Source organism: Stylophora pistillata, chromosome 6, assembly GCF_964205215.1.
Source record: "Stylophora pistillata chromosome 6, jaStyPist1.2, whole genome shotgun sequence".
NCBI lineage: Eukaryota > Metazoa > Cnidaria > Anthozoa > Scleractinia > Pocilloporidae > Stylophora > Stylophora pistillata.
In genome coordinates, this window is record NC_142524.1 from 7,690,274 (window position 1) to 7,713,051 (window position 22,778).

General features: G+C 38.9%; 2 protein-coding genes across 3 annotated transcripts; one reads left to right on the top strand and one right to left on the bottom strand.

Moving 5' to 3' along the window:
* Positions 1–56: 56 nt before the first annotated feature.
* On the bottom strand, positions 57–18,644 carry LOC111327340 (triokinase/FMN cyclase). 2 transcript variants are annotated; one of them, XM_022931531.2, is made up of 15 exons: positions 17,864–18,582; positions 15,776–15,854; positions 15,331–15,420; positions 14,349–14,383; positions 13,838–13,928; positions 6,648–6,737; positions 6,043–6,162; positions 5,416–5,562; positions 4,793–4,921; positions 3,645–3,763; positions 2,780–2,883; positions 1,753–1,786; positions 1,093–1,182; positions 710–876; positions 57–237 (listed from the first exon to the last, which is right to left on the bottom strand). In XM_022931531.2, exons 1-14 carry the CDS (start codon positions 18,377–18,379, stop codon positions 724–726), a joined length of 1,797 nt encoding a protein of 598 aa, XP_022787266.1. In that variant the 5' UTR covers positions 18,380–18,582; the 3' UTR covers positions 57–237; positions 710–723. The 2 variants fall into 2 exon arrangements, with proteins under 2 accessions (XP_022787266.1, XP_022787345.2); XM_022931610.2 differs by lacking the exons at positions 57–237; positions 710–876; positions 1,093–1,182; ... (5 more) ...; positions 6,043–6,162; positions 6,648–6,737 and adding exons at positions 7,728–8,767; positions 9,059–9,242; positions 9,831–9,923; positions 10,072–10,269; positions 10,436–10,515 and having other exon boundaries at positions 17,864–18,644.
* A 696-nt stretch (positions 18,645–19,340) lies between these two features.
* LOC111333769 (alpha-1B adrenergic receptor) lies at positions 19,341–21,474 on the top strand. The gene has a single exon (XM_022939423.2). It carries the CDS (start codon positions 20,036–20,038, stop codon positions 21,206–21,208), a length of 1,173 nt encoding a protein of 390 aa, XP_022795158.2. The 5' UTR covers positions 19,341–20,035; the 3' UTR covers positions 21,209–21,474.
* The last annotated feature ends 1,304 nt before the right edge of the window (positions 21,475–22,778 follow it).

Genomic DNA, 22,778 nt, shown 5'->3' on the forward strand with positions numbered 1-22,778 from the left:
ACACGAAGAGCTGTAGAACTAGAAGTGTAAGCGTAATTTATTCCTTGAGAAGTTGGTATTGATACAAATTTATTTAATACCATTTGATATAAAAATACCTTAATATTACAGATTTATTTTTATCGCGTATACTGTTTAGTCTCCTTAAATATAACATATATTGCTATCAATGGTCAGCAGACATTTGGTTCATTCTCTTTCCATATCATCTTGTCCAACGAAGTATCATTAAAATTCCTGATAACAAATAAAACATTTTAGGTTTCAGAAGAATGTTTCTGTCAAAAATGGCGTAACACGTAATTTCAGGAGATTTTTTTAATAAGATCGCCACTTCAATATATCTATCCGAAGGGGTTAATGAAAAACATCATTTTACTTTTTCAGTGCATCCCATGGATTTAGTATTTTGTGTACCTCAACCTCGTTCCCATGGCCTTTTCCCTTACTTGTGGAGGGGGTGGGGGGAGTGTGGGGCGGGGAAGGCAATGGGAATGAGGTTGTGTGTATGTACCAGTTCCTTCTCTTGCAAAGCAAATTCAGCAACGAACTATTTACGCGTAGAAATTCCAACTGGGTGACTTCCGTGAAATTTGAGCACGGCGGATTATCGCATATTATATTAAGCAAATTATTAGTTAAATAATATTAAAACAGGAAATCAGACTACAAATAAAATCTTTCTGAGCAGTGACCAGTTGGCGCATACCTTTCTATCATCTCCTAATTTTTCAGAGCATAAAAAGCCGCACGGAACCAGACCGCCACAGCCAATGCTCCTGGGTCCGGCTTATTCAAGTGCTTATCGCTAACGTAACTGGATCGACCGGCTCGGGCTGACATAGCGGAAGTGGACTGGGCACCGACCTCAGCAGCCTGGGAAGGGGATGATAAAAGAAACTATTAAAACTTTGTTAATACAAGTCACCTGTGATGAAGAAAATAATATGGAATACTGAACCCAATTTAACCCGATTCAAGTTGTTCGTCTGGTAGTCTGAATTTCAGCAGCCTCTTCCCTTTACCCCAAGGGGAAGAGACGGGTGAAATTCAGACTAATCGTCTGGGTGATTTACATATCTTCGTTTATACCTCCACAGCCTTTTCTACTGCCTCCAGTGGGTCAACACCTGAATCGAGCTCTGAGATCAAAGTTGATCCTGCTGGGTGCAATGCGTCGAGCTACGACAAAAATCAAGAAAAAATTAAAAAGAAGAGTAAAACAGTGATACTGCAAGAAAACATGGCGGCAAAACGTTTTCGTTAAATTCTTTGGACAAATGTTTTCAGAGCCTCTTTTTTTAAGCACTGAGAAAACATCAATAAATTATCGCAAAAGAAGCGTAAAGGCCTGACGGTTTGGCAGTTTCTCGAGCCGGTACGATTAGTTCTCGACTCTTCTTTGAGAGGTGCGCAGAAATAATTTTTTACTTACTACCAAGAGTAATGAAACCCTGCAAAACAGTCCTAGAAAGTTGATGCCACTTTTGGCTTGAATGCCTTTTAAAAAACTTCTTTTCATTTTGGAATCCTGGGTGAAACGAAATGGTAAAATAAGAACAACACCAATTTAGAGGATCCCTATCAAAAAAAAAGGGCAACCAATGTTGCCGTCTGTATTCAATCTTCGGTTAACTATTTGTGTTTATCACAGCAGTTTGGGTTTTGAAAAATCATAACTAGAAAAACCAAGATTAACATTGTTCTATTGAACGAAATAAAAAATTTTGACAAGCAGGACCAATCACAAACCATTGTACGGTCCCCTGGCTCTGCTCCACCATATCTAACGAGGGAGAAAGAGTAAAATTTTACTCATGGGCTGAGTGAAAAAAATAACCGCAAAATCAGATGTTCATTCCCGAGCAACACCCCCAGGTATTTGATCTTTTGAAGATCCTGCCCTTGGGGCCAAAATTTTGTTCGAATGCCCTACCCAAGTTCTGGATTTTACGGTCAATTTTTTTGTACAAGACAATCTTTAAAACGTTTCAAAAAGTTGACCTTTTCTTGACTCTTAATCACCTCTAAATTAAAAGCTAAAACACGTGTATTCCGCAGAAAAGACGACACTTCCGGTTCAAATTCGCTCCCGTTCAAATTCGCTTCTTACCTAAGCAAGGTCCATATTTCCCGCCCCCGTGCACGGACGACAGTCAAATGCCCCTTGGTTACTCGGGGTGTAAAAGAGGGGGAGGGAGAGTTAAAGCTTCGAATTAATCGGCGCATAGACCACTTTCATAAATGACTGCCGGATTAATATTCTTTTGTTTAAATTTAAATTAGCCCTACTGGCCTCGTTCTCCAGTACAAAATTCGAAAGAATACATTATCTCAAGCAGGGCCAGAAGGGCTAATTTAAATTTAAACAAAAGAATATTTATACGGCAGCCATTTATGAAAGTAGTCGATCTATTACCTGGTGTAAATAAACTGCGTATGCTAACCTTTTTTAAAGATCTTTTCCAATGGAATGTCAGGGATCGATCTGTTCTGATTGGTAGTTTTGATTACTTTGCTCATGGGTTTTCGATACGCAATTGAAAACTGCCTCAAGAAGTTACAGTGGCCTCATATGTGTGTGTAACCACATACACAGTTTAACCACCGAAATGAATCATCACATAATCTGAATTGGGTGGTAACATCGATGAAAACACAGCAGCTGAATCCCTCTATTGGATAGCTATCGCAGGTTATATCTGATGGCACTAATTCTAACACAAGCATCTATTTTCATTACTCACTTTCAGTAACACAGTGACAACTTTGAACGTACCTCATGATGGCTTGGACACCAGCCTCCCAAGCTCGAGCCCAGGACTTTGCAGCCGAGTCACCCCTCAGATGAACTGTTCCAGACATGAGAAAAAGGCTGTAGAACTGTATAAGAATAAAGAAAGACAAAGATGGCTGCACATGCCTAACCTTACTCACCTGCCAACCTTTTTTTTTTTTTTTTTTTAAGGAAAAGTCTACAGTTGTTATCCTTAGAAAGCCAGCATGCTCGTTAAACGCTCCTCCTCTGAATACGGAAATTACCGAAAATGACTAGAATCTTTCCGAAAAGTTAACACAAGCCTGAGCTTGTTTACATTACTCTCTCTTCCCCGAGGAAGGGTTTCGGTCAACGCACGATCATTTGCACGGACGTTCTTCATTGATAAATAAAAACCAAGTTTATTTTACGCGATGCATTTCTTCAAAATCGAGTAATTAGCTTGAATTTTTGTGATGTGCAAGAGAAATTCATCGTTTTCTAGGTGAGCTGACATGAGTGTGAGTTTACGATTCGCAAGCGCGAAGTTTAGCAAGTAATGCATGCTTTTCGAATCACTGCTTAGGAGAAATCACATCTTCAAAAATTTCCTTCCAAACGCGTATCCATTGATACCGATGACAAAAGCCCGAGAACTCCTTTATCAGCTTTTTACACCCTAATATCAGTCTGCATATTCTCCATACTTTACTCTATACATTTCCTAAGCTGCTGACAAGGAGAATTTGTTTAACAATCGAGAGCTTCTTCAGTTGGTGATCATTTCTTTTATTCTCGTGACCTTAATGTGTGATTCAAGGGTGAAATTGTAGGGAGAAATTGGAGGCTGGTCACCCTTAGGGCTCAAATAGTTTAGATAACTAACCACGCCTGAACTTCCACCCATGTGATCCTCGCACAAACTGGCAAGTGATAACAACAGATCCTCTGGCTGGTTACACGGCAAACCTGGAGCATCCTTTGATCCTAAGACTTTCTTTATGGCTGGAAGTAATAAAATAATGAAAAAAGGGTTAGTTTTTGAAAAAGTAAAATCGACACTTCAGTAAGTAATTGCATGCGAAGATATTTCGTCTAATACTGGTTTTCCTGTAAAGTAAAATTTGAAGCTGTGTTATTGTGGATCGGTGACGGTTATAAGTGTGTATGTGGGTACATGTACTATGAACTGCAGCTCCATTCGTATGGTTGCATACCCATTTTATGCTTACCTGTTCATTTTCACCCACATGTTCTCTTCAAACATATGTGCTTTTTGAATATAGTGTAATACTGTCGAATATTTTGCGAGTTCCATTGCCTTAATATTGTAAAATGGCTCAGTGGAAAAATAATTTGAAAACAACTTTTCACCGCTATCCACCTACGCTGAGGTGAAAAATTTTTTTTTAACTAGTACATACGAAAACAGGGAGATAATGTGGCAAAAAAAGATGATTTTACTCATTCATTCCTGTAACAATTACAATATTTTCTGGCGCAAATCCCACGCGAGTTGCTCGGAGGTGAATAGTTAACAACTATTCACCAAAGTGGAGGTGGTTAGTGGTGGATATTTACCGTGCCGCGAAGCGGCGAGGTAAATATCTACCGCTAAGTACCGACACTGAGGTGAATAGTTGTTTTAGTATATACTAAAACAGTGAGATAATATACACCACCAAAAATTAATTTGAGTAATTTCTTCGCTTGTCACGGATGCAAACCGAGACGCCATTTTTTCCCGAGTTGCTCAGAGGTAAATAGCAAAGGATATTCGGAGTTTGACTAGCCAATGAGAGCGTGTCGTCAACGCTATCCACTGTTTTAGTATATACTAACAAAGGATGCTCAGAACTTGAGTAGCCAATCAGAACGCGCCTTCGACGCCATCTACTGTTTCAGTGTATACTAACGCCCGGTATTCCCCAATATTAGCCAAGGAATATTCCGTTACGTGACTCTTTCCACACAATCGTGCGCAAGGGAATATATTTTATTGACAAAAAGTAACAAGGATTCGATGACTCGTACCTGAAGCTCCTCGAGAAAGGGTGGTTCCACAGTCTCCGTCGCCAGCAAGGTTATCCAGCTCATTCAGTTTACCCTCAGCAGCAATGAGGGCATCAGTTACATGACTAATTACAGCATAGACCTTTTCTCCTGGATACAAAAAGTCAATAAGGTGTGTGATTAGAAGAACACTAACGTAAGTATAACAGCAGTTTTGAAATAAGTGTCGAAAGCATTCTGGAATTGCCATGGTTTTCCTTTACCTCACTCAGTGGTTGGACCAGAAAATTTAGGCCACTCTCTCAACCAATCAGATGCAAGACTAAAACCAATAACCACCTGGTGCGCGGTTTTACTTGGAGTTCACATTGGCTCTTAAAGCTATTTTCCCTGGTCGTTGTGATTACTTTGGTTTTGTAACCTGTCGCGTTTTACGCAACACGTAAATTAGACTTTCCATAGCGCATTTTAGTAGCAGTATTGTATAAACCATGTGCTTCAATGATCGGCCATGTTGATGATCAATTAAAGAGTTTAGTTTATCAGCGAGCCTTTGACGAACTTATAACAGTTTTGTTCTAACGACACTCAATCGATAAACGCTCTCTGACAAACCCAAGCAATAATAAGAAAACACAGCCCACCTAGTGCTGTCAGTTTTTCCGAGGGAGCCTCATTTTTGTCCTCCACAGCATCCATGGGAACCTCAAGAGGCTGCTTGTCAGTTCTCATACAGCCTGAATTTCTAGATACTGAAACTCGTGGCCATGCTGGTGCAGTTGTGCTTTGATCTGTACAGGAAGTACATGCATGTCATGATGAAAACACCAAATGGATAAAAACTTGTATTTTGTTTGGGAAATGAAAGAAATACTTAATTCCACAAAAACTGATCATAAGGTGACTTAAACTGTCTACATTACTAAATTGGCTCACTCAGCCCAGATTTGATTCCAGTTTAAAAAAAAAACAAAATCAAGGAGTTCTGTGTCTTGCCAGAACAGGTCACAATGGCTCCACCTACACTGAAATTAAAGGCATATCTCCTACCTCATCTCCTGCATAAAAATTTTCAAAAACAAAAGAAAATCATCCGCAACTATTAATTTGATCAGTTCAGTAAAATTAAAATAATTAACTTGGTTGTGTAAGGGATGAGCAGGAAATAGCTATGCCTACAGAGGAATGGTTTTCTGCTCAGGAATGAAATCGTCATTATGATGCCTTTCCCCCTTCAGTTGATGATCACGTTGTTGCAAGGAGACACTCACCCAAACAATCTGCCCTTGTTTTGTCCAAATGAAGTAAAGTGATTGATATTCCAGCCATTTCCAGTGAGGTCATCAAACTTCCAACATAAACCCGATCAACTTTCACCTCTTTCCCTTGCGCTGAATAAAATAAAGTCAAATTTCTGATTGATAAAAATTAGGAATACTTTGCAACCACCTCATGGTTGTAGAAAAGGAAATCTAATGTTATTCCCAGTTTGGAAAAGAGACATTGTCTTATTAGAGAGTTGGGTATACTTCAGAGGGTCATGTCATCTTAAAAAGGAATGAAAATAGGGCATGTCTTGTCAGCATTTCACATCTCCCTCTCATTTATTTGAAGGGATCTTCAAGGCCATTTCCTGAAGAGGTGCATTTTGCAGTAATTGCACTATCTACCAAAGATAAGGGGAATAGAAATATTTAAAGTTTTGTACAATGGATAAGCTTGCCTAAAAAGTAAAAGCTTTTAGCTAGAAACTTGAGGGATATAACAGTAAAATAGAATGACTCACAGGGATAAATATCATTTTTAACAAGTTGCTAACAAGGTGGCTGTTATCAAAAATATGTTTTAAAAGCAATAGCTCTCTCAGACTACATACTAAGGTATGTTATTGCCATTCTTGCAACAATATTTAACTCCAATACAGATGTTCCCCCAAGATTATTTACCACAAGAGCCATGCTGTCACCTGTGAAACGTCACAAATAAAAGAGTTGTGAGAATGTTGTAATAAAATTGTAAAAATTCTAATGTAATAAATAAAGTTAATTTTAGTAAATAGACCTAATTCCTATGCACATACAGTATAATGATCATCAAGATGCTTAATCATTATTATGATAGAGGTCTTCTTTCAAGATTCTTGTTACCCCTGTCTTACTCCAGAGCTGCTTTAGTCTATGATACAGGAGGAAATTATATTGGTCTAACTTATAATTTATAAAATTCTAATTAAACCAAGTTATGTCTAAATGATTCCAAAAGACATGGAAGGAGACTTGGATTTTAAATGTGTTAAGACAAGGGGTAAAATTGGATATTCTTAGAGCATAGAACAAAATGCACAGAGAAGCTTGAAGTACTTGTCGAAAGACCAGAAAGAATATGCAAAATTTGTTATTAAGAGGAAATCCATGGACACCAGATGTCCCTATCTACCTTCACTCTTCACTTGAGAGTTCAATCTCTGAATTCTTGCTTTAAAGGGAGGTTAAATAATGGTACAATTTAAATCTTACCAAAGATACCCTGGTGAAAATCCTGTTCAGGATCCTGTTCAAGATCTTAATAGGATCCTTACTAGGATCCTATAAGATCTAGTACAAGATCCTATAGGATCCTGTGGGATCTTGTACAGGATCCTATAGGATCTTGTACAGGATCCTTTAGGATCTTGTATAGGATCCTATATATAGGATCTTGTACAGGATCCTGTACAAGATCCTGAAGATTTAATAGGATCCTGTATATGATCCTATGAGATATTACAGGATCCTGTACAAGATCCTATAGGATCCTGTAGGATCCTACAAGATTCTGAAGATTTACTAGGATCTTATGAGATATTACAGGATCTAGTACAAGATCCTATAGGATCCTACAGGATCTTCTATAGGATATATAACATAATTACAGGATATATAACAATTCTGTACAAGATCATATCAATGCACGAAAATAAAGTAGATGCGTCTTATAAATTTATTTTAATCTCATGTTTACAACTGTTACATTAATTGTAGACATAATCTATATTTCGATGAAATGACAATAGTGATGAGTGACCAGTAATCCATATAACTATTAACTATAAATTATAGATCATGCATTGGACTTGTGTAATTGTGGTATTAAGCATTGCACCTCTAGTAGGAAGAAGTAACACACTGGCATAGAGAATAATCTTTTCTACAAATTGATATATAAGATGCCACAATGGAAACCATACTTTAAATTCAAGTATATTGTGAAATTAATGCACGAGAAAACACAGCCAACCAAAATGTCTTATCAATTATTTTTAAGTAGACCAATTAAAAAGTTATGCTTCATTTAGGTTGCAAATTTTCTACTTGAAAGGCTGTCTTCATGTCTTTAATAATTACTTATTATAGTCATTTGCAAACACCTATGAAATAAAGTGTTCTGGTTTATAAGTAGTAAGATTCATGTATTGACAAAAGTAACAAAACAGCTGAAGTGAAGCAAAGCACACTGGAATCATTTTTCACGGGCTTTAGCAAACAACTATATACAGTTTACAAACTGTAAGGTTATTGTGAGGTGGGCTAACCCACATCCCTTCAAAATAACTTAACAATTAGCACGTTTACAGAAATAAATCTTTGTTGAACTTTTAAAGAAACACATGGTTACAATGGAGCAATTTCAGAATATCCGGCCACCCGGCTTTGAAGAATGAAGCACAACACCATAGAGGCTATTCTAATTCAATGACATGTAAATGAGTGGACATCCGACTTTGAAGAACGAAGCATAACACAATAGAGGCTACTCTAATTCAATGACATGTAAATGAGTGGCTGGGTATTCTGCAATCTAGCCGTTACAATTAATCTTCATTCAAGTTTCTTGCTGCAGCTGACTGTTTGCTCTTATAGGACTTTAGTTTGTCCAGGCACTTCTGGTTCAGGGATACTTGAATGTCGCTCCACATTTTATCCAAGACTTTCGCACCATACTTGACATTTATGCATCCTATCAAATAAGCAATTCACGGAGAATTTATTAGTTGTGTGTATTACTACATTGTCCTATTCCACAAAATGTTCATAAACTATTGGGGAATTCTAAGTGAAAATCAGTTAAAGATCTATCACATATATGATGCCACTATTACTGTTACAGGCAAATCAGTAGTCTCACAGCCTACAGATCTGTCACATACATGGTGCCCCTTATACTTCAACAGACAAAGTATCACTGTAGAGCAGTTTGAAGTCAACAATATTTTAATAATCATCGTTATGAGTATTCCTGAATACTTACTCTTTATCATGTTTATTTTATACTGATCGAGTGGGGGCTTCCTTGCCCCACCATCCTTGGGCTCCACACAGCCATTTCTCATCTCCTCATCTGTGAATAACACAGAGAGGAGAGCTGTTGCATAAAGTTTTGGTTTCTTCTGCTTTGCTTGGACATCTATGAGCAGATTTGTTCCATTATATTTCTGTGAACAAATAAAAATAAATAAATTCCAATCCTCCCAACAATACAGTGGAACCTCGATTTAACGAGCCTCTATACAATACTTCAGTTCCTGACCAGCAAAAATTACAGTAAAATGGATGACGCAGAACCTTGATTTAATGAATCAATTTCCCCAGTCCCTTGGTACTTCGTTATATCGAGGTTCCACTGTCATATGGCCTGATGCCCCATGTTGGCCAAGGAAAACCATAGAACCATTTCTTTATTTTAGACAAATTTTGAGTGTTGATGTGTATCACACACTAATGCTAAATTCACTATTTTATCACAACACCAGGAAGAAAACCATGATGGCAGGAAAACAAACTTCATTCACTACTATCCCTACCACTTAATGGGGTGATAAGTTTGGGTATGCAATGGCTGCCATAGATTCTCCACATGCCAAGAACCTCAGAGCATTTGAAAAAGTAAGGGGGGCTAATGACTGAAAACTGTTAATAATAATGCCTAGAGACAAAGGACTGACCTTGTGGTGTTCACCTTAAGTGATGGGGCTTCAGTGACCCTTACCCCTTCCCCTCCCTCATAGTGCCTGAATACTTACAATTTCTATTTCAGTTTCCTCTTCTAGGTTGGAGGGCAACTTGCACTTCACTTGATGCGAGCTTTCTCCAGTGAAACTGCTATTTAGGCTGTCCTAAAATGATTAAACAAATTTAATATTTTGAGTTATATGTTTGAGAACATAATGACAATATTTATTGGATTGTATCAAAGATTATAGAATATGTCACTGAATATTAGAAAATGTACATAGAAGATAACTACAAATGAGATCATGGCACCTGTGAAGAAGACCCTGCTTCCTGCCTTGTGTAAACCTCATTGCTTTCCAAAGGTGTTTCGCAGGTTCCTCTCACCAATGACTCTATCTCCTCCAATTTTAGGAAAATCTTTTTAAACTCTTTCAAGACTGTTTCTTGGAATTGATTAGGCTTCTCGTCAACCCCTTCAACCTCAATGGTTGACGCCAATTTGGAAACCTGTGTAGTGTAAGGAAAAATTTTATTGCTAAAGTGAAATACATTTGTATCTATCTCAGAAAACTTTTTGTTTGGATTAGGATGTTAAGCTGTTTTTTCATGGTACTACAAATAAACATATTGTTTTTAATTGCTGCTTGTCCCCTTGAATTTGATATAGACAAACCTGCACTTCATGTTTTTTAGCCAAAAGCTCCTCTACTCTTTTTTGTTCCTCAAGGAGGTCCTCCTTTTCAGCACCAATATCTGTTTAAATAATGTATTAAATTAACAAAATGAAACTAGATCAAGTTCTACAATTGGCCAATACTACAATAAGTAGAAATTAATAAAATTGTCCTGCATCAGGTGACTATTGGCAAATTTATGGACCAATGGTGGTCAAAATCATTTTCAACAATACATCCATATATCCATCATGCTGAACTTGCTTGTCTTACTGGAGATGCTGTTTTTGGAATAAAAGGCCTTCTGCTGTGCATGAAATCTTACAAATTCCAGAAATGCTGTTATTTGATTACATGCACCAAGTTCTCGAGGGAGAATATACCAGAAGGATATCAAAGTGGCTTAATGGTTAAGCTGCCCTAGTGAAACAAGTCTGAAAAATGACCAAGAAGTTTCCCAGGCTCTTTTTAACATCAAACTGCCTCATGACTTCAAGAGAAAATTTAGGCCTTTGGAACAGTTCTCGAAATGGAAAGCAAGCAAGAAGCAGGCCCTTTTCCTTCATGCTGGACTTCCTGTTTTGAAGTTCCTGCTTCCTTCTGAAGTGTTTTACCATCATGCACTTCTAGTCACTAGTGTAACCATGCTCTGCTCTGATTCAATATCAGAAAATGACATTAGCATAGCTGAAGCCATGATCCAGAGTTACACAAGATTAATTCCCTCATTGTTTTCAAACTGAGAGTGTACTTTCAACTCTCATTCATTGATTCACCTACCAGCACAGGTTAAGGTTCATGGTCCACTGATACTTCACTCCACTTTTGTATTTGAGTCTATGTTGGCTCATCTTAAGTGCATGTTCCATGGTACCAGAGGCATATTCCAGATCAGATTTGCAAACGACTAGCGAGAGCACAACATTCAAAGCAATACATACAGCAATGTGTTGCAGGAAATGATGAAGCATGTGAGTTTGCACAAGGAATGCTAACATCAAACTCCCCTAAGGCTGTTGAGGTTAATGATGAAGATGTCAAGCTCTTCACACCAATGCTGCACAAGGTCCCTCATGTTGGTAATCCAATAGAGGGATACTTCAATGATGACAGAGAAGTCAGTGTGTCAGAAAGAATGCATAAAAGAGGTCAGGTGTTTCACAGCCTGTACTACAAGAGGAAAGCCAAATCAGCAAGCTATCTTGTGAAGTATTTATCACAGTCTGACATTTGTTTTGGAGAGGTCCAGTTTTTTCTTAAGGACTGCCATAATGATGGCTATGCTGTTGTCAGAGTGATTGATACTATTGGTTTGAACATTTGTTCATCAGGAATTGATCCTCCAAGAGATCCTGTTGTTCAAACATTTTGGTCATCTGGCTTCTTAGGGCATCACTTTGTTGCAGTGCGATTTACAAGGAGATTTAAACTGATACCTTGTGTGCAGATCGAGACACGGGTGGTTTTTGTGGAGAGTGATGAGCCTAATATTGATGGCTATGTATCAGAGGTTTTAAAAGCTATCAACATGATTAGCTTATATATCATGTAAACTGGATGTATTTAGATAATTACTGAAGCTAGCTGCAATAATCAATATAGGCAAAACGTTATTTTGTATTTTTTTAACAATTACTCACTGAAGGCAGGGTGAATATCGTCAAATAATCTCTGAGACAAAGTGAAGGGGATTATTGGACAATATTCACCGAACCTGAAGCAAATAACCCTAACCACTGAAAACAGCCATAAACCTGTAAAATTGAGGCAAATTATTATTTCATTTGACATGAGCATGCGTAGTCTGTTAATTTAACATCATCGCACAAATTTGGAAGCTAGAGTTTGTGATAAAGAACGCTTTCACGTGGCTCCTTTGGTTCTAACCCAAACCCTCTACAGATCAAACACTCTACTGTGCTGGCTGATTGAAAACAAACTGTACACATGTTTCTGGAAAGAGTGGTAAGTATGAAAGATCATCAAAAATTATCAAAGAATTAGGCAATATGACACCAATACTACGCCTATTTTACTGAGTCCTTAGTTGGATAGACAGATCTTTAATTAAAGAATATTAGGGATCCTTACAACAATCTAGTGTGTATCCTACTTCTGCTCAAGTTCCCTGTCCAGTCACACCCAATCCTGAAGCTGCATCAGAATCACCACCCAGTGCGCAACTCCATAGTCTCCTGAGACTGATGGATTCCCACCCCCTGATCAGGATAGTCTTCCTACATGGGATCCCTCTAGTATTTAATTATACAAGACCCTAATTCTTGTCCAGGATCCTTATCAGGATAGTGATCCCAAATAGGATCCTATATATATCCCGGATCCTCTTCTTTCCATGGATCCTGATCAGGCTAGTGATCTCAAATAGGATCCTATATATATCCAGGATCCTATTCTTGCCCAGGATCCTGATCAGGATAGTGATCCTACATAGGATCCTATATATATCCAGGATCCTATTCTTGCCCAGGATCCTGATCAGGATAGTGATCCTACATAGGATCCTATATATATCCAGGATCCTATTCTTACCCAGGATCCTGATCAGGATAGTGATCCTACATAGGATCCTATATATATCCAGGATCCTATTCTTGCCCAGGATCCTGATCAGGATAGTGATCCTACATAGGATCCTATATATAATTCAGGATCCTATTCTTGCCCAGGATCCTGATCAGGATAGTGATCCTACATAGGATCCTATATATAATTCAGGATCCTATTCTTGCCCAGGATCCTGATCAGAATAGTGATCCTCCATAGGATCCTTTATTTATCTAGGATCTTATTGTTGCTCAGGATTCTAATCAGGAAAGTGATCCTACATAGGATCCTATATATCTCTAAGATCCAACTTAGGATCCTATTCAGTATTTGTTATCATTCTAGGATCCTAGTCAGGAAAGTGATCCTACATAGGATCCTATATATCTCTAAGATCCTACTTAGGATCCTATTCAGGACTTGTTATCATTTTAGGATCCTAGTCAGGATTCGGATCCTATACAGGATCCTGCTTAGGATCCTGTTCCTATTCAAGATCCTACAGGATATTACAGGATCCTACAGGATCCTATAGGATCCTACAGGATCCTGGACAGGATTTTCACCAGGGTAGCTAAATTGCAGTGCATTAGTTTGATATCTAAATTAAACATATCCTCTGGCAAAGATTCCTGTGACTTTTAAACAGCAGGCTTCACTAAATGATGGCTGTGAATGGGTAAAAATTAAAATGGCTCTCCAAATTTTATCTAAAGGAAAATCTCAAATTATAACAGATGGTTGTAAGAAGCCTTATGAGGCCTTCTTGGTGGATTCAGACTGTTAAGTCGACAGATGTAATTGATTATCATGATGTTGAATCTTAATAAACTGACCCTTCTTTAGACTGAGCTTGTATGTTGCACCACCCTGAACATCTGTCATGTGATCAATCATGGTCTTGACAACTTGGTCAACCTTGTCAAGCTGATAAAAGCCAAGCACAGGATATCACATTGCAAACATACAATCAGATGCAGATCATTGGAAGTTATTGACAAACAAACCAAATTCAGCTTTAGAGACATCTAGCTATTACCTAGAGGGGTAAAAAAACTTGGTAACTGGCTTTTAATCTAATCTAGGTTAAGATGAGTTAAATCGGGACTCTTGCATCAATCACTCCTGGTTAGTAGAATTTGAGATGTAAGAAAAAATGCTTTGAGTTGATTTGGAGTGCTATGACATTATCTAATGGATACCGTAAGATGTCAATACACGCTGTGTGATATATAAGTTAACATCATGTGTTCAAAGACAGGAAATCATAATTATGTAAATGCCATTACAGGATCAATACGAATGAACTCTGGTGCCTTTTCATCAGGAACAGAGCTGGCCCATTACCTTTACCCTCTTGACACCTGGTTCTCCGTGTATACCTGTGAAAACAAATTAAAGCCAAACACTATCTATAAAAAGTAGAAATTGAGAGTAATTTTATTGTTTTAGTATAAATCCAGAAGTCCTTCAAACTCAACAACAAGACAGGCTCATGTTTTATTGAATAATTAATATATACCCTAAAAAACAAGCTCATTTCACATTTGCCTAATGTTTAGTCAAATGTTGTGGGAGATGCAAAGGCCTAATGATTAGTGCACTAGACTCTAGAGGGAGAGGTCTGGGTTCCAGACCTGGCTGGGTCATGGTGGAGAGATCTGGGTTCTACACCTGACTGGGTCATGGTGGAGAGGTCTGGGTTCCAGATCTGGCTGGTTCAAACTGTTGTGTTCTTGGCAAAAACACCATACTTTCTGTAGAATAAATGATCCTTTAATTCCATTTATTGTGTCTCAATCTGTACAATCTGATTCATATGATCTGGTTTAATTTGCTTGATCCACTTTGAAATAATGATCTGACCCCACGACCTAGTTTAGTTTGGTCATAATCATACGATCTGGTTTGAAAGACTTGTAGACCAGATGGAAACATGACAAAAATAACAAAATGAGATGTCAACAACAAACTAGAGCACATGGTCCATAACATATACAAACTAAATCCAGTACTGCGCTGGTAGGGCAAAAGCTTGATATGACATATTGCAATCAACACTTTCACCAGGCCTCCCTCTAGCCGGGAGTTTAAAGGTTACTGGTAAATTGTCAGGGGAAGCATGATGAAATACTGAGTGTAATCTTGCAATGAACTGGTTTCTCATTATCACTTCATGCTGTGAAAACTAGGATGAGTTCCAGCTGGATGGGCCATTTGGTCTGTGTACATACCTTTTTAAAGTCACCTGCTAGTGCTTTATTTATGGATCTTGACAATATATATATATATATATATAAATCAGAAAATGAAAAAGCCAAAGTCTTACCGAGTCCCAACTCCATCTCATCAATGCCCAACACAAAAGATGGTAAAGATCCGGGGAGACTGCATGGAGCCAAACTAACACCAATGGTACCTGGTAAAGAATATTGATAAGCCATGTGCTTGTGCTTTGATTTAATCTGTACCTACCATTAAAAATTGCTTGTTGCTTTTTCAAGATGGTATGATATCAGGGGAGAGTTAACATTCAGCTCTTGGGAATAAGAGGGTTAAATGCACATTGACTGGTTTAGCTGCCCCAGACAGGAAAACTTTTGGCTCTGTGTCATAATGTACTGACTTATCAGACTAACAGTAGAGTTGCTACATCATGACCTCTAACCAACTATTTTCTGGTCAGATACTCACACTCACTCAAATTTATAAGTACACGATATCATTCACCCACCACAAAAGGCTATGACAAAGTAAAGTTAAATACTAAATACCCATAGCTTGAGCTGTGGCTTTAGCCACTTGTGAGATTTCCTCAAGAGATTTGCCTTCTTCAGCCAATGCACCTGCAATCTACAAATAATAATAATAATAATAATAATAATAATAATTATAATAAACACATTGCCACAATAAGTAAATACAGAATTTCATTTTGCCAATAACCAGCATCCTTGCTTAACTTTGCAAATTGTGGAGGAGAGGGGAGTTTCAAAGAAGTTTATTAGCAACTTGGCCAGGTTATGGGTATGCCTTTACACCCTAACTTCTGTATGCATATTCTCCACACTGTTCCCTATACATACCCTTTACACCCTATCTTCTGTATGCATATTCTCCACACTGTTCCCTATACATACCCTTTACACCCTAACTTCTGTATGCATATTCTCCACACTGTTCCCTATACATTTTCTAAGGTACTGATGAGCATGCACGATTCCTCCATTCACTCTGATGAAGGGGTAATGCTCGAAACCTGTCAGCTTTTTTACTCTAAATGGTGGCCAATTTACAATTTCATCATAGTTGATATACAAAAGTTCATCATTCTCGAACAAAAGTTCATCTTTCAAATCGGCACTCTTAATCCCATGGGTATCAATAAATGCTTTTCATTCTACTAATTTATTCTTATGGATATATCAACAAAGTTGAAATGGTATTACGGTGGCCAATTTACCAAAAAAAATCATTACGGTGGCCAATTTACCAAAAAAAATCATTACGGTGGCCAATTTACCAAAAAAAATCATTACAGTGGCCAATTTACCAAAAAAAAAATCATTACGGTGGCCAATTTACCAAAAAAAAATCATTACGGTGGCCAATTTACCAATAAAAAGCTTTTCATTCCACTAATTTATTCATGTTTTTCTCGTTACCATGCTCCCACCAATAATGTAGCTCCATTAATTTTCTGCCTTTAAAAGCACACACAACTCACAATTCCTCTATTCACTCCGACGAAGGGCTAACGCTCGAAACGTCAGCTTTTGTAATCATTATGGTGGCCAATTTACCAAATATATCCAAATTATTTCGTTACTCCCACCAACGCAGCCCCAAACAGTTTCTTTCGAAACTATCAGCCTTTATCAATTTATTCTTGTTTTTCTTACAATGTTCCCACCAATAGTATAGCTCCACCTTAAGCTTCTGTATTATAAACCCACACACAACCCACAATTCCTCCATTTGCTCTGACAATTAAGGGCCAACGCTTGAAACATCAGCTTTTTACAGTGGCCAATTTAGGATTTCAACTTAGTTGATATAACCAACTTACAAATTGCTGATGAGGAGAGCTTGTTTTTAACAATCATTTCCAAATGTGCAGACTAGCTGACAAGATCTCCTTTTGTTGGTGAAACAGTGGACAAGAAGAGCCACCCAGTGGCATGTCCATTGTTAAATTACTTATTTTATTTACTATTTACTTATTATTTATTTACTTATTTACTCAGGGGTGATATTGTAAGGAGAAATTAGATGCTGATCACTCTTAGGAGTCAAAAGGTGAAAGGGGGGTTATGGAGCTTTTCAATTATCAGATAAAAATGTAATTTGAACAAATCCCCTGATACTCTATTTCAGAGCAAAGCCCAAGGCTGTGCCCTAAGAAAAATTGAAGAGAGCCCAGTGCTCTGAAACTGTGAAATCCAGGGTACCCAGCTTATGCTTTTTTATGAAAAAAGTAAGATTCCTGAGTCACCCAAGAGTAAAAGTAGGAATTTAAGAAGAATTTTAATTAAGAAATTAAGAATTTAATTTGTTCGCCACGGGAATGGCAGGAGAAAGGAACAGAACTGTCATCCCAATTGACGCCTAACCCCTTTTGTACCCACCATCCTGCCCCGGGGAGGACATCCACCACAGTAATCTCCTGCTAGACCACAGCCCTGAAAGCCTTATGCAAAATATCAAAATTTACCTTGCCCCTCACCCTCTACAATAGCATCTTACTGTTTCACAAAAAAGGGTTGGGGTTGAGGGGGGAGAGGAAGGGGTTAAGAGGGGAGGGGGAGGGGTTAAGTTACATGAACCTTAGCAATGTTTTGGCTACAGCCTTATAAGATTACCTTGTGGATCAACACAGTTCCACAAAGCCCCCTCCTTCCTGCTGTCTTGTCCTTACTAGTGAGAGCGCAGTCTTCTCCAACTACCACCATATCGACTTTTATCCCCTCAGCCTTCGCCCTCTCGGCGGCAAATCCGAAATTCAATCTGTCACCAGTGTAATTCTTGACAATTAATAGCGTTCCTCCCTTGTTACCGTGTCCGACAGCTCTTATGGCAGCAAGGATGGATTTCGTTGGTGGAGAAGTGAAAACAGCTCCAGCCACAGCCGCTGTCAACATTCCTTTTCCAACAAATCCCGCATGAGATGGCTCGTGACCGCTTCCACCTCCAGAAATGAGGGTAACCTTCCCTGCCTTTCGGAGTTCGTTTACATCCTCTCGAATAATAACCCGATGATTCTTTAGTAACTTTAGCCCAGGATTGGCTAGAACGATTCCTTCTAAAGCCTCGTCTACCACATCTAAAGGATCATTGATCAGCTTCTTGGAAGTAGTTCGTTTTCCATCAGCTGCCATTTTGCCGAGAGAATCGAGAAAATCCTGGATCGAGTGGATCGTCTAGACAAGTTTGCGTGCCCGCCTGACATAACACTTGTATGACGTCACAGATTCGACGATATGCCAGAATATACCGTAAAGTTTGCGTTTTTCCGGTTCTTTCTTTACATTTCTACCGCGAAAAGTCCACCTTGTCCATCTCAATAATGAAGAAGGCTGCTCGTAAAGGAAGCAGTACATCACAAGTGGATGTTTTTCAGCGATACAACGAAACTCTTCACACTCCAGCCCTTTATTCTCTTACTTTCTTCATCTTTTCCCCGACTCAAATTTCAGTGCGAGAGATACTTTTTTATGGATTCGAATCACAAAGAAAACCGGCAGTGATTGGAACAAATCCTTACTGATTTGTTTCTTGCCTTAAACAAAGAAATGATCACAAGACCTATCTGATACAGAAGGGTTCCGATTACATTTTACTTTTACCAGAATTGAGCCGGATTTTTTTCTTATCATAGGGAAATATCTTAAATAAATATCGGAAACCCCTCAGTCGGACGCAACATTAGTTTAATTAATTTCACAACTTCGAGGGCTTCTTAAAATAAACCATTTAACTTTCTTATCGTAATTTTTTGTGTACGAATTGAAAATTAGTTTAAATCAGACAAAATCAGTGCTGTAGTTGGAAGTTTTTTCGTGTCATTAAAAAATTGTCACGGAAATCTTACGTCCAATGGTCTCCTGCTTGTTCAAATGAAATATTCCTTTACCAAAGGCTGCACAAATCAAAACAAGTCTCATTTACAACCTTATTTATCTTTGTTTGACAAGGGGGAAATATCTGTCAACTGGAGTTTTTACAAGAGTTCACTTACCAGCTCCGGAGAAAGGAAATTTATTTTCTTAAGACTTTCACCCAAAAATTAAAGAAGGTAAGACAAAACCTCTTCTGCGTCAAAGTTTTGTTTTTACTTTTCGTAATTTGTTATGACGAACCCTTAAAAAGGTGACGTTCGTTAATTAATGGCTTTAATAGAACCAAATTGCTCCTTTAGTTAATCACGCATGGGAAAAGAAATTGGGGCGCAGATAAATAGTGCTGGTTTGTGTTGCTTTCTGATAAGACTGGAAAAGGAAGCGTGATTTGCTCTACTTTAACGTTTTAGAGCACAGAGTCAGGTCGATGAATCCATGATAACTTGCAGCCATGATAATTTGTGGGTTCCCTCGTAAATTTTCTTTCAGCAGAAGTGACAAAAATTTGCACCTGAGGGTTACTTGCGCTAAATTTGGATATTAGCCAATTCATAATCTCATAGAACTTAAACCGTGACTTACGTAGCGGAAGTCTGTAAGCCAAATTAAGGCTTTCTGGGTCATGCAAAGACCCGTTTTGCATTTACTGGGCATAAGGGAGGCGAAAGGGCAATCCGTACACGAGTGTAACACTTTTTTTCTCCCGGATGAACGTGGGTGGCAAAAAAATTTGTCAATTTGTCACTTCTTAGGTCGTTGGATCATCACAAGCCATTGCGACAATCAATCTGATGCCCTCAGCTTTGACTGACGCAAAACTCTCACGTTCTCGTTCCAGTTGTGTATGACAAAATGTTTGCTTTGTAAGTACTAACGACAATATCATCTTTTTTATATATTGACTGCCGCCATCGAATGGAGACCGCAACTTCGTCCGCATCGTTCTCCAATACCACCGCTTCTTCGGTTGCCGATTCAATGTCGGTCGCCTCACTGCTGTCAGTGGTCGCTATGGGTTGCACAATGGTGTTTGCAATTTTCGGTAACGTCCTGGTGATTTTGGCTGTGCAACGCACAAAAAACCTACGAACTACGGCTGCCATTCTTGTAGTGAACCTAGCTTTGGTGGATCTATCGATAACCGTTTCAATCGTGCCGTTTGTTATGACGCTAGCTGTTACGCAAGAATGGGTTTTGCCTTGGGTAATGTGTCGACTAACGGGCTTCATAAATGCTTTCTTAACTGCTGGTCAAATGATGGCCCTCCTTCACATCAGTGTGAACAGATATATTGCTGTGGCGTACCCTCACTCGTATGAAACTCGTTGCAATAAGCGAGGCACTATATGTACTGTGGTGCTAGGATGGTTGTATTCTCTAGTCTGGACTTCGCTTCCGTTTTATGGATGGGGCAAGCTCGGATTCATACAAGGCACTCTATTTTGTAACATACTATGGTCCGCGAATATGGCTTACGCGATCACTGTGCACGTTATGTGTTACTTTATACCTTCTATTCTCAGCGCAGTGTTGTATCTAGGAGTCTACAAACATGTACGATCGCATGGGAAGCGGTTATTTCAGAAAACATTGAGCTTAGAATTGACACAGTATTCAGACAAGAAAAGAACTGAATCTACAATTAGTCGAAGCATCGGAGAGGACAACGCACCCAGAACTGTGTCCTTTGATAATCTTGCTGTATCAACAGAGAACATTATTGACGCTGGATTTACGGATCTTGGCGAACATTCTTCGGCGTCCACTCGAGCGAAACGAAGCAGACGTCGTAAATTAATGGAAGCCCGAGTCACAAAAGTCCTTCTTGCAGTTGTTATGGCGTTCGTCTGTTGTTGGATTCCGCGTGGAATCGCGAACCTATGGGCGATCTTCGAGAGCCGCGAAGCCGTCCCACGCGCGCTTGAGTACAGCTCGACCGTCTTGGTGTTTTTCAATGCGGCAGTGAACCCTGTGTTATACGGCGCTTTGCATCAAGATTTTCAGCGCGCGTTTCGGAGGATAATCTGCTGCGAGTCAAACATGAACAGAAGCCGGGCAGCGATCAACATGAGCAATTCAATTCGGTGACGTCATAGCTGGGGATGTACCGCGCATCAAAGCGATCGCGAGTACTTTTTAATCTACAATCATCGTCTACGTGTGAGCGGAAGGCGTAAACATTTAAAGAAAGGGATTACTAACAAGTGGACAAAGTCGGTTCCGATTAACACAGTGAAAAACCAACCACGTTTCTTTTCTCATTAATAGAAAGTTCAAGCAAATCGTTCAATTTAATTGTTTACTTCTTTCACCCTTCAAAAGACTGATCCAATAAAAAAATTCATTTAAGTTAACCATTTGTCCACACATAAAACCTAATATTTTTACTTAATCTTGCCAACGGCAAACTGGTATAGACAGTGTGCTGGCCGCTCGTTACATGCGAACGGAAGGCAAAGCCTAGTCTCGCCAACGAGTTCTTTGCGGCTCAGTAGGTAGAGCGTGCGACCGCAAAATTAGCCGGTTTGAGGTTGGATTCCTTGCATGTCCATGCGAATTTGAATTTCGAATACGTGATCATGACGCCAAAGAATCCCTGGGATATTAACCCATTCACTCCTTATGATGCAAGCTTTGAAGAATTTGGTATTGGATCAACTAATAATCCCCTAATCGGTGTTTTTCTTTATTCTCATCACTTGCCTGCTTGATATTGTATTGATATTGTAAGGAGAAATTCTGTCTCGGTCACTCATGGGAGCTCCAGATTTTTTTTTTCATCCTCATCTACCATCATTCATAGAAATTGAAAGCTAGTTATCGAGGTTGTTTTGGTAAAATTCTACTTGTCGATCAAAACTCAACAAGTAGGCTGATGGTTTCATGTTATTTGTTCGCAACCACACTTATCAGATTCACTTAATAACCATTGAAGGTCGGCACACACGAGGGGACTAGTCCCTGCGACTAGTCCCACCGACCAGTTTCATGCGACTAGTCCCTTCGTGTGAACTACACATTTCTGTGGTCGCAGGGACCAAAATTTGGTCTCTGCGACTGGTAGCACGAATTCAAACTGGTTTGAATTCGTGCGACCAGTCGCAGGGACTTGTCGCATGAAACAAATGTTTGTCCCTTCGTGTGAACTGTTTGTGCGACCAGTCCCTGCGACTAAACGGTAAATAAGCCAATCACGGGTCAGTATGATGCGTGACTTCCGGTATTTGTAAACATTGCAGTTTCTAATGATGAATTTTCCCTGACTTCTAGATTTCTACAACTGAAGAATAAAAAACTATTACTAGTTTTGTAAACATATACAGATGTCTTGGGAGCCGTTTTGATGGAATTTTTACCCTATTTGACTGTGTCTGTTAAAAATAAAATAAAAGAAACAAAAACGGAACACGTAAAAGCATGAATAATCCGACTGAATAAGTGTAGTTCGTTTGCGCTGATGTTTAATAGTGCTACAATGAAAAGTTACCAAATTTTAATTGTTTTCGTGTAACGCCCCAGACTAAGAAACATCTTTTGCCTCTTAATTTTCCTATGCTCTTGTGTAATTGAGTGCCCTCGTATGAACACCTTAAGCGACTAGTCCCTGCTACCGGTCCCCTCGTGTAAACCCTTCAAAGACTTGTCACCGGGACTAGTC